General features: G+C 40.8%; 1 protein-coding gene across 1 annotated transcript; it reads left to right on the top strand.

Annotated features, from left to right (window-relative positions):
• The first annotated feature begins 426 nt into the window (after positions 1 to 426).
• Positions 427 to 3,244, top strand: LOC132143730 (uncharacterized). Its single transcript, XM_059554211.1, has 2 exons — positions 427 to 675; positions 1,183 to 3,244. The coding sequence occupies exons 1-2, from the start codon at positions 510 to 512 to the stop codon at positions 2,457 to 2,459; spliced, it is 1,443 nt and encodes a 480-aa protein (XP_059410194.1). The 5' UTR covers positions 427 to 509; the 3' UTR covers positions 2,460 to 3,244.
• Positions 3,245 to 11,211: the final 7,967 nt, after the last annotated feature.

Genomic DNA, 11,211 nt, shown 5'->3' on the forward strand with positions numbered 1-11,211 from the left:
CTCTCAGAGTGGATACGATCCAATAGGAGATGCTGGTGTTGTGGTCTTGCCCATCAGGCTGCCCATTGTGGTCTAAAGAAACCATGTCCACTTTGTCAAAGGAAGCATCTACGAATCCTCCATGAGGTAAATGAGAGGCCTGTCACAGTGTCATCCAAAACCGAGGCTTGCCTAGTTAGTTCAGCGACACAGACACTGTACAGTACCTGAACAAACCAGTCAGCAGTAATAATGTTTTGCTCAAGATTGTCAGAGTACTCCTACATCATGGCAATTGAACATTAGACACACTTGCAATCCTTGATGACAGTTCTGAGCGTACCATGCTTCTGCCAGATGCAGTACGAAAACTTGGCTTGAGAGGTACTGAAGAAAGCTTAGCTCTGAAAACAATCCGTCATGACATGCAAACCCTTGAAGGGGCCATCGAACTACTGGAAGCCAAAACAATTCGCATAAAGGTGGATGTAATACGCCGGTATGCAACACCCTTGTTACGTAAAGGTGACATGCCCCATCTTCACGCCACTATGGAAGCAGTCATGCCACGCCTACGCAGTACTGAGAGGAAATTTGCCAAAGACCCGCAACAAGCTGATGCCTATTCCTCCGAAATCCAGAAATTGGTTCAGTCAGGAGCAATCAGAAGGCTCAGTTCAGAAGAAAGAGAAGGAGGTGGTGAGTGCTGGTTTATTCCACATCACATGGTGCGCCATAATGGCAAGAATCGTGTGGTGTTTGATTGCTCATTTCAGTTCAATGGTCTCAGCTTAAATGATTCACTCCTCGCTGGCCCCATCTTGGGTTCATCTCTCCTTGGGGTCTTACTCAGATTCCGTGAGCATGCAGTCGCCATCAGTGCGGATACCCGGGGCATGTTCTACCAGGTCCGCTTTCTTCCTGAAGATAGACCACTTCTTTGGTTTATCTGGCGTGACTCCAAGGAAAAGGGCACCCCTGATGTTTTTGAATGGCAAGTTCTGCCATTTGGGACAACATGCAGCCCCTGCTGTGCAACCTTTGCCTTACAGCAGCATGTAAGAGACCATAGCCAACCGGGTGATGATGTAAGGTTCTCCATAGAACGATGCTTTTACATTGACAATTGCTTGCAGAGCTTGCCATCACCAGAGGAGGCTAAGCAATTGGTTCACAAGCTGAGGGGTCTGTTAGCTGAAGGAGGCTTTGAATTGAGGCAATGGGCCAGCAATATTCCAGCTGTCATTAACCATCTTCCACCTGAAGCAAGATCGGATGGGTTTGAACTCTGGCTAGCCCATGAAAAGACTGATGTCCAAGAGTCCACATTGGGCCTTAGCTGGAATTGCCCAGCAGATGTCCTGACTTACCGTCACCGGCCCATGGATCATGGGGCTCCAACCATGAGGATTATTTATAAAGTTTTAGCCAGTCAGTATGACCCCTTAGGATATATCCTCCCGTATACTACGAGGGCTAAGGTACTGGTCCAACAACTTTGGAACAAGCAGCACAGCTGGGATGATACTAAACTTCCCCAAGCCTTGGTTCAGAGCTGGAATGAATGGGAAAGTCAGCTGCAGTTTCTTCACAAAATCAGTTTCCCAAGATCATATGTACCAGCTTCAGTAGATCAGACAAGATCTATTACAGACCTTCACGTGTTCAGTGATGCTTCAGAGAGCGCATATGGAGCAGTCGCCTACCTGCGCACTGAAGATCAGCAGGGTAAGATCCATCTGTCATTCGTATTGGTACGTTCTAGAGTAGCACCTAAAAGAGTCCTGTCAATACCCCGCTTGGAGCTCTGTGCTGCGGTAATTGATGCACAGCTAAAAACCCAGTTGCAGAAGGAGTTAACATTGCCACTTCGCCACACAGTTCTCTGGACAGACTCAACTACAGTGCTGTCTTGGATTCAGTCAGAGTCTTGCTATTTCAAGGTTTTCGTCGGTACTAGAGTGGCTGAAATCCATGAGCTTACCAACACCACCGCTTGGCGATACGTGGATTCAGCTCAAAATCCAGCGGACGACCTTACAAGAGGAAAGACTCTAAAAGACCTTGCTAAGCCAAACAGATGGAGCCATGGGCCCCCATTCCTGCTCCTTTCCTCAGAGAACTGGCCAGCAAACCCTACAGAGTGCCCCAAGATCGACAAGTCTGAGTTCAAGAAATCTGCATTCTGTGGAGTTGTAGCTGTAAACAGACAATTTGGCAGTGAGTACAAGTCCTGGACAGAGCTGGTGAAGGCCATTGCACAGGAGCTACATGGGGCAGCTGGAGAGTCAGGAGAACCTACAGCAAACACTTACCAAACAGCCGAGACATTCATACTCCAGAAGGTGCAAAGTGAGAGTTTCCATGAAGAATTACAACGATTGAGATCAGGCAAACCTCTTCAACATAATAGCAGCTTATTTACCTTAACTCCAGAATATGACACATCGACCAATCTAATCCGGGTTGGTGGTAGGTAACGACATGCAGAAACCTTAGATCCTGCCCTGAAACATCCATTCGTACTAGATTCTAGACATCCAGCCGTGAAATTACTTATTCAAGACTTTGATGAAAGACTCTGCCATCCAGGTCCTGATCGGGTGTTTGCAGAAATAAGGAGAAAATTCTGGGTGTCAAGAGGAAGAGCAGCCATCCACATCTTACAGCATGCCTGTACAGAATGTCAATGACTCAGAGCCAAACCTAGCTTTCCCAAAATGGCAGACCTTCCTTTGGCACGCTTACGCCTCTACAAACCAGCTTTTCATTCCACCGGTATGGATTGCTTCGGCCCTTTCCTTGTAAAGATTGGTCGACGAGTAGAAAAGAGGTGGGGAATCCTGTACAAGTGTCTTACCACACGAGCCGTACACGTGGACCTGCTGAACAGCTTGGACACAGATTCATTTCTGATGTCGCTACATAGGTTTATTGCTCGAAGAGGTTCCCCAGTAGAATTACTGTCAGACCAAGGAACAAATTTCCGAGGTGGTGAACGGGAACTGTGCGAAGCATTCCAGGCCATGTCACCTGATCTCCAGCGAAAACTCGCACCACAAAAGATAGCATTCCATTTCAATCCCCTGCAGCACCACACTTTGGGGGAGTGTGGGAAAGGGAGATAAGATCCATTAAAATGGCACTATCTACAACTACTGGGGACCAAACAGTACCAGAGGAGGTACTCAGGACTGTTCTGATCGAAGTAGAGAACATCCTTAACTCCAAACCCCTCGGGTATGTGTCTTGTAATGTGGCTGATCCTGATCCAGTAACACCCAACACACACCAACAACTCCCTACCTACAGTCATATACCCTAAAGAGGGATTGAGTCGTCGCCGTAGGAGACACTCTCAAGTGTTAGCTGACCACTTCTGTTCTTCTTTCATCCGCCATTACCTTCCGAACTTGCAAGTCAGACAGAAATGGCACCATACATCCCCTAATATGACTACAGGCACAATAGTCATGATAATGGATCCTCATCAGCCCAGAGCCCATTGGCCAATTGGAAAGGTAGTCCAGGTGCACCCCAGTCAAGACTTGCAAGTGAGATCAGTGGATGTCCAAGTACAAGGGAAGGTTTATACTAGACCTGTAGCTCGACTTGTGGCCCTACCCCTTATTCCAGAAGATGATACAGAGGAGCCCAATACACCCAACGCAGCAGCAGTAACACACATGCAACCTTCTCAAGTGTCAAATTGAACACAATTTGGGGGTGGCTGTACAAACGGCTTGCATGCATGACCCTTTTAAGATGTGTTGCCCCTTTAAGACGAGTTGCCCTTTTAAGTCTTATCGCCATTTTACCATTGCACAGCAAAGTTGAAGAGAAGAGACATTAGCCGATCCAATACACGCATACTATGTGTGCGTGCATCCTATAAGTGAGTTGTTTTTGGTAAATTATGCTTTGTATTGAGATTAAGTTGTAATCTTGCCGGCATTTGCAGATATGATAATTATTTTCGATTGCGCGTGCATAACCAGCGTTTGTTTACATGCACGTTATGTATATCTGCCATGATATTTAGCAATTGCTTTATTTCTACTGTTCTCATGATCTACATTGAGATAGATTGTTTTTAGTTAATCTGTCTACTGTGAATTGCAAGTATAAGTGTGTTAATGAAGATAATGTGGTAAAATGACCTATTCAGATGCTAATATGCCAATCCATTGAGCTGTAGCATTTCACTTATTTTCAGTAATATTGCTAGTAATGTTAACTTGTTGGGTTTAAAATCTGTATTATTCACCTTTTTGTATTTGTTATCTTTATACAGACCACACATATTACATGCTAAATGGGAAAGTAAAGTCCTCAAAGAAAGAACTGTTGTTGACTGAGTTCCTGGGTTCAGACCGGCCTTCCACAGTCTTTTGATGAAAACTCACATTCCAAATCCTACAAAGAATTTACATGAAAGATGTAATGTGTCAATAAATGTGTCAATATACTGTGAATTGTCTTATTTTCACTAATTAGGAATATGAAAAATAATTCACGGTTGTAATTAGGTCTGAAAAGACGTCTTTTCAACTTTAACTTTATAACCATATTTAGACGTAATTTGGACGTCTTTATACAGACGTCTTTTCACCTTTCACTTTTCAACCACATTTAAACGTAATTTGGACGTCTTTTATAGACGTCTTTTCACCTTTCACTTTTCAACAACATTTATATGTAATTTGGACGTCTTTTTATAGACGTCTTTTCACCTTTCACTTTTCAACTAAATTTTAACGTTGCTTAGACGTCTGCCAATGACGTCTTTTCAACGAGTTTTTGCTGGGTGGGGTGTGTTGAATTCGGCCAATATACTCCTGCTGGCAATTAAGGGATGATGGAACCTATATTGTCGTGTTTTAGTTAGGATACCTAGAACACATTCACGTTTAAATTGAGTAGGCTACCACAGGCTAATTTAAAACTAAACAAAATTGTAGCCTATGCACGCTATTGTTGCTGAAAGCGTCTGATATCACGCACTTGGGTTGGCTGGCAAAGTCCAACTGTGTCCTGTAATATGCGGCTGGGTTGCATTAAGAGGTGGTTAAGCCGGGCGTCTCTCACAGACGACAAGGGCGTTGGAAATGTCAAATAGACTCCACTTGAAAGATAAATAATGGAAAACGTTGACCTCCTATGTAAGGTGCAGGCAATCCTAATCATAGAGCAAACATAAGTCGTTGCTGGAAACGCCTGTTACGTGTAGTCAGTGATGAGGTGAACTGATGACTGGCAAAGCCCTGAGCGTGTAATAACATCGCGGATGGTTTTACATTGACGTTGGTTGAAAGCCATGTGCATGTCATCTATACGTAAAAGGGTATATGCGTGGGAAAAAACGCAGAAGGACGTGACAAAACGTCCTTATATGACGCCGTGAGATGAGAACGGGTTTGCTAGACGGATAGCTTGCTTGTTTGAAAACATGACATTTCTAAAGACTAGTGTTCCAGCTGTCCCTGAGGCTTAATACAAGACCTTCCCATCAGCCACCTGTGACAAGCCAAGGTGAACTAAACTGCATTTGAAGAATTTTGATAGCCAGCTCTTTGTTCAAGTTAAATCAAAGTTCTTAAGCTTTTCAGGTTTCTAGCTTTTCTGAACTGCCAGATATGTTGGAATGAATGGTGACTTTGATAAGATTGAACTGCTGACATATTTTGTATTTCCTCTTTTGTTCTCCTTTTTATTGGAGTTTTTGCCTAGCACAACAAAATACATCCATTGTATTTTAGACTTTGATTCAAGTTTTGCTTGAGTAGATGACTTTCACTTCAAGAGTACTCAGTTTTTGTGGAGGTCTTGCAGCTGAATACTTTTATCATTGCTATTGAAATGTTTAAAAATGAGACATACACAAATGAAAAGGATTGTGAATCTGATGAATGCACTGTGACAATGGTGACCTGATGCCGTTGACTCATCACTGTGAATTCTGAACACAAAGAAGGCTTGAAACAATAAATGGCTAATTACAGCTTTTCTGTCAGCTTGGGTTAAACAGTTTTAAAAGACTGAAGTAAACTGATAGTGACGCTTATATTAATTTGCTGCTAAACCACTGCAATATTAACTTAAATTACTTTCATGGTAATTGGCAAAAATTGTCCTCAACATTCTGCAGCTGTCACCATGTAGAGGTTTTCATGTTAAAAATAGTTCCTCAGGAAACCTATTATTATTATTATTATTATTATTATTATTATTATTATTTTAACAACACTTAGTGGTTCATCTAGAAAATGTTTTAACACCATATGCTACAGTATATAATGTAATGATTTTATTAATCAGTTCACTCATTCGGTTTATTACATAGTTCTGTCACATCATTTTTAAATCATTAAGCGTAGTCAGTAATTCTAAGGGAAATGTGGATTACTTTGTTATTGCACAAAGTTTTGTATTTCTTCTATAATACAATTGATTGAATTTCGTAATATGAGTTACGTAAGGTAACTCATACGTAACAGTTGCAATTTGATTAAAAATGTATGTTGCAGCTGAACTTATTGTACATGCATTAGTTTCCCTTTCAGATGCAAAAATTATGGAAAGAGTGTAAATAAACCATGAAAGGTTTTTTTACTAAGTCTTGTGGTAGTCATTTTAATAGTATTTGTGCCATTATTTTACACCCAAAAAAGCATGTCTTTACCCACATTGTACCCTGCGTTATAAGTATATATATATATATATATATATATATATATATATATATATATATATATATAGAGAGAGAGAGAGAGAGAGAGAGAGAGAGAGAGAGAGAGAGAGAGAGAGAGAGACAGAGAGAGAGACAGAGAGAGAGAGAGAGATTTAATTTAGTCCAGTATGAACTGATAGGATCAATGGATCTTGTCATTTGCTTTTGCTGTGATCTCATTTGAGTGACATGTTGTCCTATCCTCGTGCCAGCAAACACATCATCAGTGTTGTAAGAGGAAAATGAAATATTTGATTAAAGGTTACAAGTGCACATTATATGCATGTGTGTGTATATATATCTATATATCTATATGTCCCATATTAATAAATAAATAAACAAATAAAAGTTAGCAGTTTTGGTTTCATGGTGACTTTAACTATGGAGCATAGAGATGGGTGGAGAATAAGCAGCAGTGAGTCTAAGGAGTGTGGTAACTACACCATTAGGGTTGTTGCAACAATGTCTGTTACTCGTTGCTTAGCATATCTGTAATCCTGCCAGCTCTGTTCTGATTCCATTCTTCTACCACCTGTGCCAAGCAGGCACAGCCTGACAGCTGTGCAGCACTGCTCTCCTGATACAGGGCTGTTTTAGTGTGAGAAACTGGGTCACCAGGTGCTACTCATTTTTTCTTTCTTTCTTTCACACACACATATGCAGACGGTCTCTCTTTTTCTATATTCATTCCCTACATTCCCCTACTATGGTATCATAAAAAAATAAATAATAATAATGACTATTCCATAACATTTGACCTGAGTAGGGTTCACTTTTTAACCTTTACATTCACCAGGTCAGAGTATACCTTCCTGTAGCCAAAGGAAATTGGTCAGGAGGTTCTACTAAAGAGAGAACCTTTTCATCCAAATACATTTCTCAGTCCATCTATATAAAGAGTATATAAATAGAAAAATGTGAAGTTCATGCCGATATTCAAAGGCCTGGTTCTATGTGACTATTGTTATGCTTATTAAGGAAAAAAAAGTGTTAAATGTACTTTGTTGATGTTGATCAGAATAATTGAGAGGCAATGCACCGTAAGTAACAGGAGTTGCAGTACGTAATCAGATAAACAGTAAGAACTCAAAGGTTATGGGTTTGATTCCTAAAAAATGAACTAATGGAAAGAACATTATCTCGCTTCAAAAACAATCATTTGCATTGCTTTTCTTTTTTGTTTGTTCGCTCATTCATTCATTAATTAATTCATTTTATTTTATTAAATTTAAATTCTTAAATCCTCTTAGATTTAGCCTTCACTGTATATTAGGGGTGGGAATCACCAGAGGCCTCACAATACGCTATTATCACAATACTTGTGTCACGAAACAATATTATTGTGATTTTAAAAATATTGTGATATTATTTGATGTATTGTAATTATAACAGTGCACCTTGAACTTGTACAAAAAAAAATGTAGACACACTTCAGCAATTGGGTCATTTGAAAGTAAATTATTGTTAAATTTAAAGCAATCTGAATTAACACGAATGCACATTGAACAACTGTATTCTCTATCCTAAATAACATTAGGAAAGATTAATAAATACTGTAATAAATGTATTGTTAATTGTCCTTTCATGTTAGTTGATGTATTGTACACTATTCTCTCTCTCAAACTTTCTCTTTTTTATCAAACTTTGACAAGAAGACAAACTTTGCTGTCATTCATTTAAAACGGCAAAAATAAATTTTTAAGTTGAGTGATAGTTGTATCTCTACTATTGCAATACTCAACTGTTTTTTATCTCATTTTATAAAAACAAATCTGTGGTTTCTTTATGTGTGTCACACCAAAGGACATTATGTCACAGTAAAGGACAGAAATGGTAGTTATTAAATAATTTCTATTTAATTTTGAACATATCTGTCATAGACCGCGCATCTGTGGCTCACACCGAACACCGAAGAACACAGTCACCGGAATACTGAACTACATTTCTCTAGAGGTCTAATCACCCCTCTATATAAACTGCCTCCAAACTCTTGCACATTGCTAAGTCTTGTTATGCCCCGGCTAACATTTCTGAGCGTTTATTCTACATTGATTGATTCCATGTTATCTGACCTTGGACTGTGTACTGATTATCGATTCTTCGTCTGCCACCTGCCCTGAGCTCAGCTTGATATTGTTTCTGTTTCTGAATATCCTTTGACATTCTTGACACTGCTGTTTGATTACTGCCTGTCTGACCCCTCTCTAATAAACATACTCTGACACCATGTCACAGAAGACTTCCCCAACACAGGATCCAGCAGTCATGTATCGTCTTACCTCTGACGATACCTCTACCTCTAACCCTAACCCACCAGCAACAGCTCATGAAATTGACCTCGCTGACCGAGGGGCTAGTGAGATCCATACAGGCACTCACTACCCAAGCAGCCACCTCAGCTCCTCCTGCTGCATTGCCAGTTCAGCTGATTCAGAATGTGAGCTCTCCCCCCAGCAATCCTCGTCATCAAAAATATGATGTCTCGTCTGCAAGATGTAAGGGGTTCCTATTGCAGTGCTCTCTGTTTATCAATCAACAGCCTAACCACTATCCGACTGAGGACAGCCGAGTTTCATTCATATGCTCACTATTGACTGGAAGGGATCTGGACTGGACAATGGCGCTATTGGGGGGGGGGGGGGGCTCATTCCCTAATATGAGAGGTTTCTCCACCAGTTCAGAGAGGTGTTCAAGCATCCCGCCAGTGGAAAATAGCCGGGCAAGCTTCTACTTTCCCTGCACCAAGGTGGATCTTCTGTCAAAAGGAATGCCTGCACCCTCTCACTAAGGTCACTCCTATCTCAACCCACACAGAGAATCCAGATCTCCTAAAGATACACAAAGAATACCACAATCTCGCTCTAGCCTTCAGTGAGAGTATGGCCACTCAGCTTCCCCCTCACCGAGCCTGTTACTGTGTATTAGATCTCATCCCCGCAGCTATTCCCACATGGGGAAGAATTTTCCCCCTCTCGCAACCTGAATCCGAGGCCTTGAATACTTACAATCAAGGATTACTAAGAGGGTGACAGAGAACTCTTGGCTATGAAAGCCGCCTTTGAAGAATGGCGGCACTGGTTGGAGGAAGCTCATCTGCCTTTTACAGTTCTGACTGACCACTGTAATTCAGAGTACATTAAGGCCGTAAAAAGACTGAATCCCAGACAGGCCAAGTGGTCCCTGTTCTTTACTCGATTCAATTTGAAGGTTACATATCGGCCAGGCTCTAAGAATGGAAAGGCCGACGCTCTGTCTCGTCAGTTTGACAGGTCCCCTAGTTCACCCACGTCTGATCCTATACTACCCACGACCCTCATTCTCACTGCATTATAAACAAATTAATTCATTACAATTTCTGCATTATATTTATTATATTATATATCGTGGTAAACAGTAAACAATGAGTGACGTTCATGCGTGAGAGATCACTTCCGGGCTTTCCGCGCTTGCGCAGACTAAGCCAGAGCACGCGCGCACGTCACATCAGTAAGCACTCACGCACTCAGATCAGTTGGACTGTGGTTGCGTACTAGAGGTAAAAACGATATAAATACTGTTTGTTTTCTTACACAAACCGCTCGTCTCGTGTCTTAGGTCATCAATGTGTACTTACGATGGGGAATTGTTTAATCTGGACTCCTCTCTGCATGCTCTTTGAGGTGGTGACCATAGACCTCCATTATTTGAGTCACAGACAAGAACTGTTTGAACTAAAAATAACAAAATGGGTAATACTGCGGAAACAAAGAAACCTACATCTTGGATGCCCTTGAGGTAAGCTAAAACTTATCAAAATTTAATTTCAAAGTGAACCATCCCTTTAAAGAGGCTTTGTCCTCTGGTGTGACATCTTTGTCCTGTGGTGTGACAGTACAGGCTTCACACCAGAGGACATTTTCTGTCAGACCAAAGGATGTTTCAGCCTTTTTCTGTGAATTAATGACCTTGCTATTCTGAGCTTACCTGTCATTAGCAGTTCGCAAGACACATCTGCATCATTTTCCATGATTATGTAGTTAAACATAATTTTTTTTTTATTAAAAATGGTGTTTAATTTTATTTTACACTTTTGTCGCGTTTCCAAAAAAGTTAAATATTTGAACAATTCTAAGAGATAAATTAAGCATGTGCACAGGCTTCACAGGGGGCTTCATTAACATGATCATAAATGGGTTCTTCAGCTAATTAAAGTTTTCTCTGTAAATGGCCAATTTAAAATCAGGATATGGTGTCACACCATAGGACATGGTTTTCAGAGACAAAATGTATTAAGTTCCTACACTTTCAGAAATATATAGCTGAAAAAAATATGATTGCCATTTACTAAAATAGACTAGTACTATTATGCCTGGGGTATTTATTAACATTTTATGCTATTCTTTTTAATTAATAAAAGTTGTAATTTACTGAACCATGCTTATTAACACAAGGAGAAACTGGGTCACAGGGAGCAAAACACACACAGACAGTCAAACAGGAGGTATCCGGAGCAGGAAGAGCCC

The sequence above is a fragment of the Carassius carassius genome, chromosome 7, assembly GCF_963082965.1.
Source record: "Carassius carassius chromosome 7, fCarCar2.1, whole genome shotgun sequence".
NCBI classification, from domain to species: Eukaryota; Metazoa; Chordata; class Actinopteri; order Cypriniformes; family Cyprinidae; genus Carassius; species Carassius carassius.

Coding starts and splice junctions, on each gene's coding strand:
- LOC132143730 (XM_059554211.1), top strand. CDS start 510: ATGCCCCATCTTCACGCCACTATGGAAGCAGTCATGCCACGCCTACGC. Junction 676..1,182: donor TTCAGAAGAAAGAGAAGGAG/GTGGTGAGTGCT, acceptor TAGCTGAAGGAG/GCTTTGAATTGAGGCAATGG.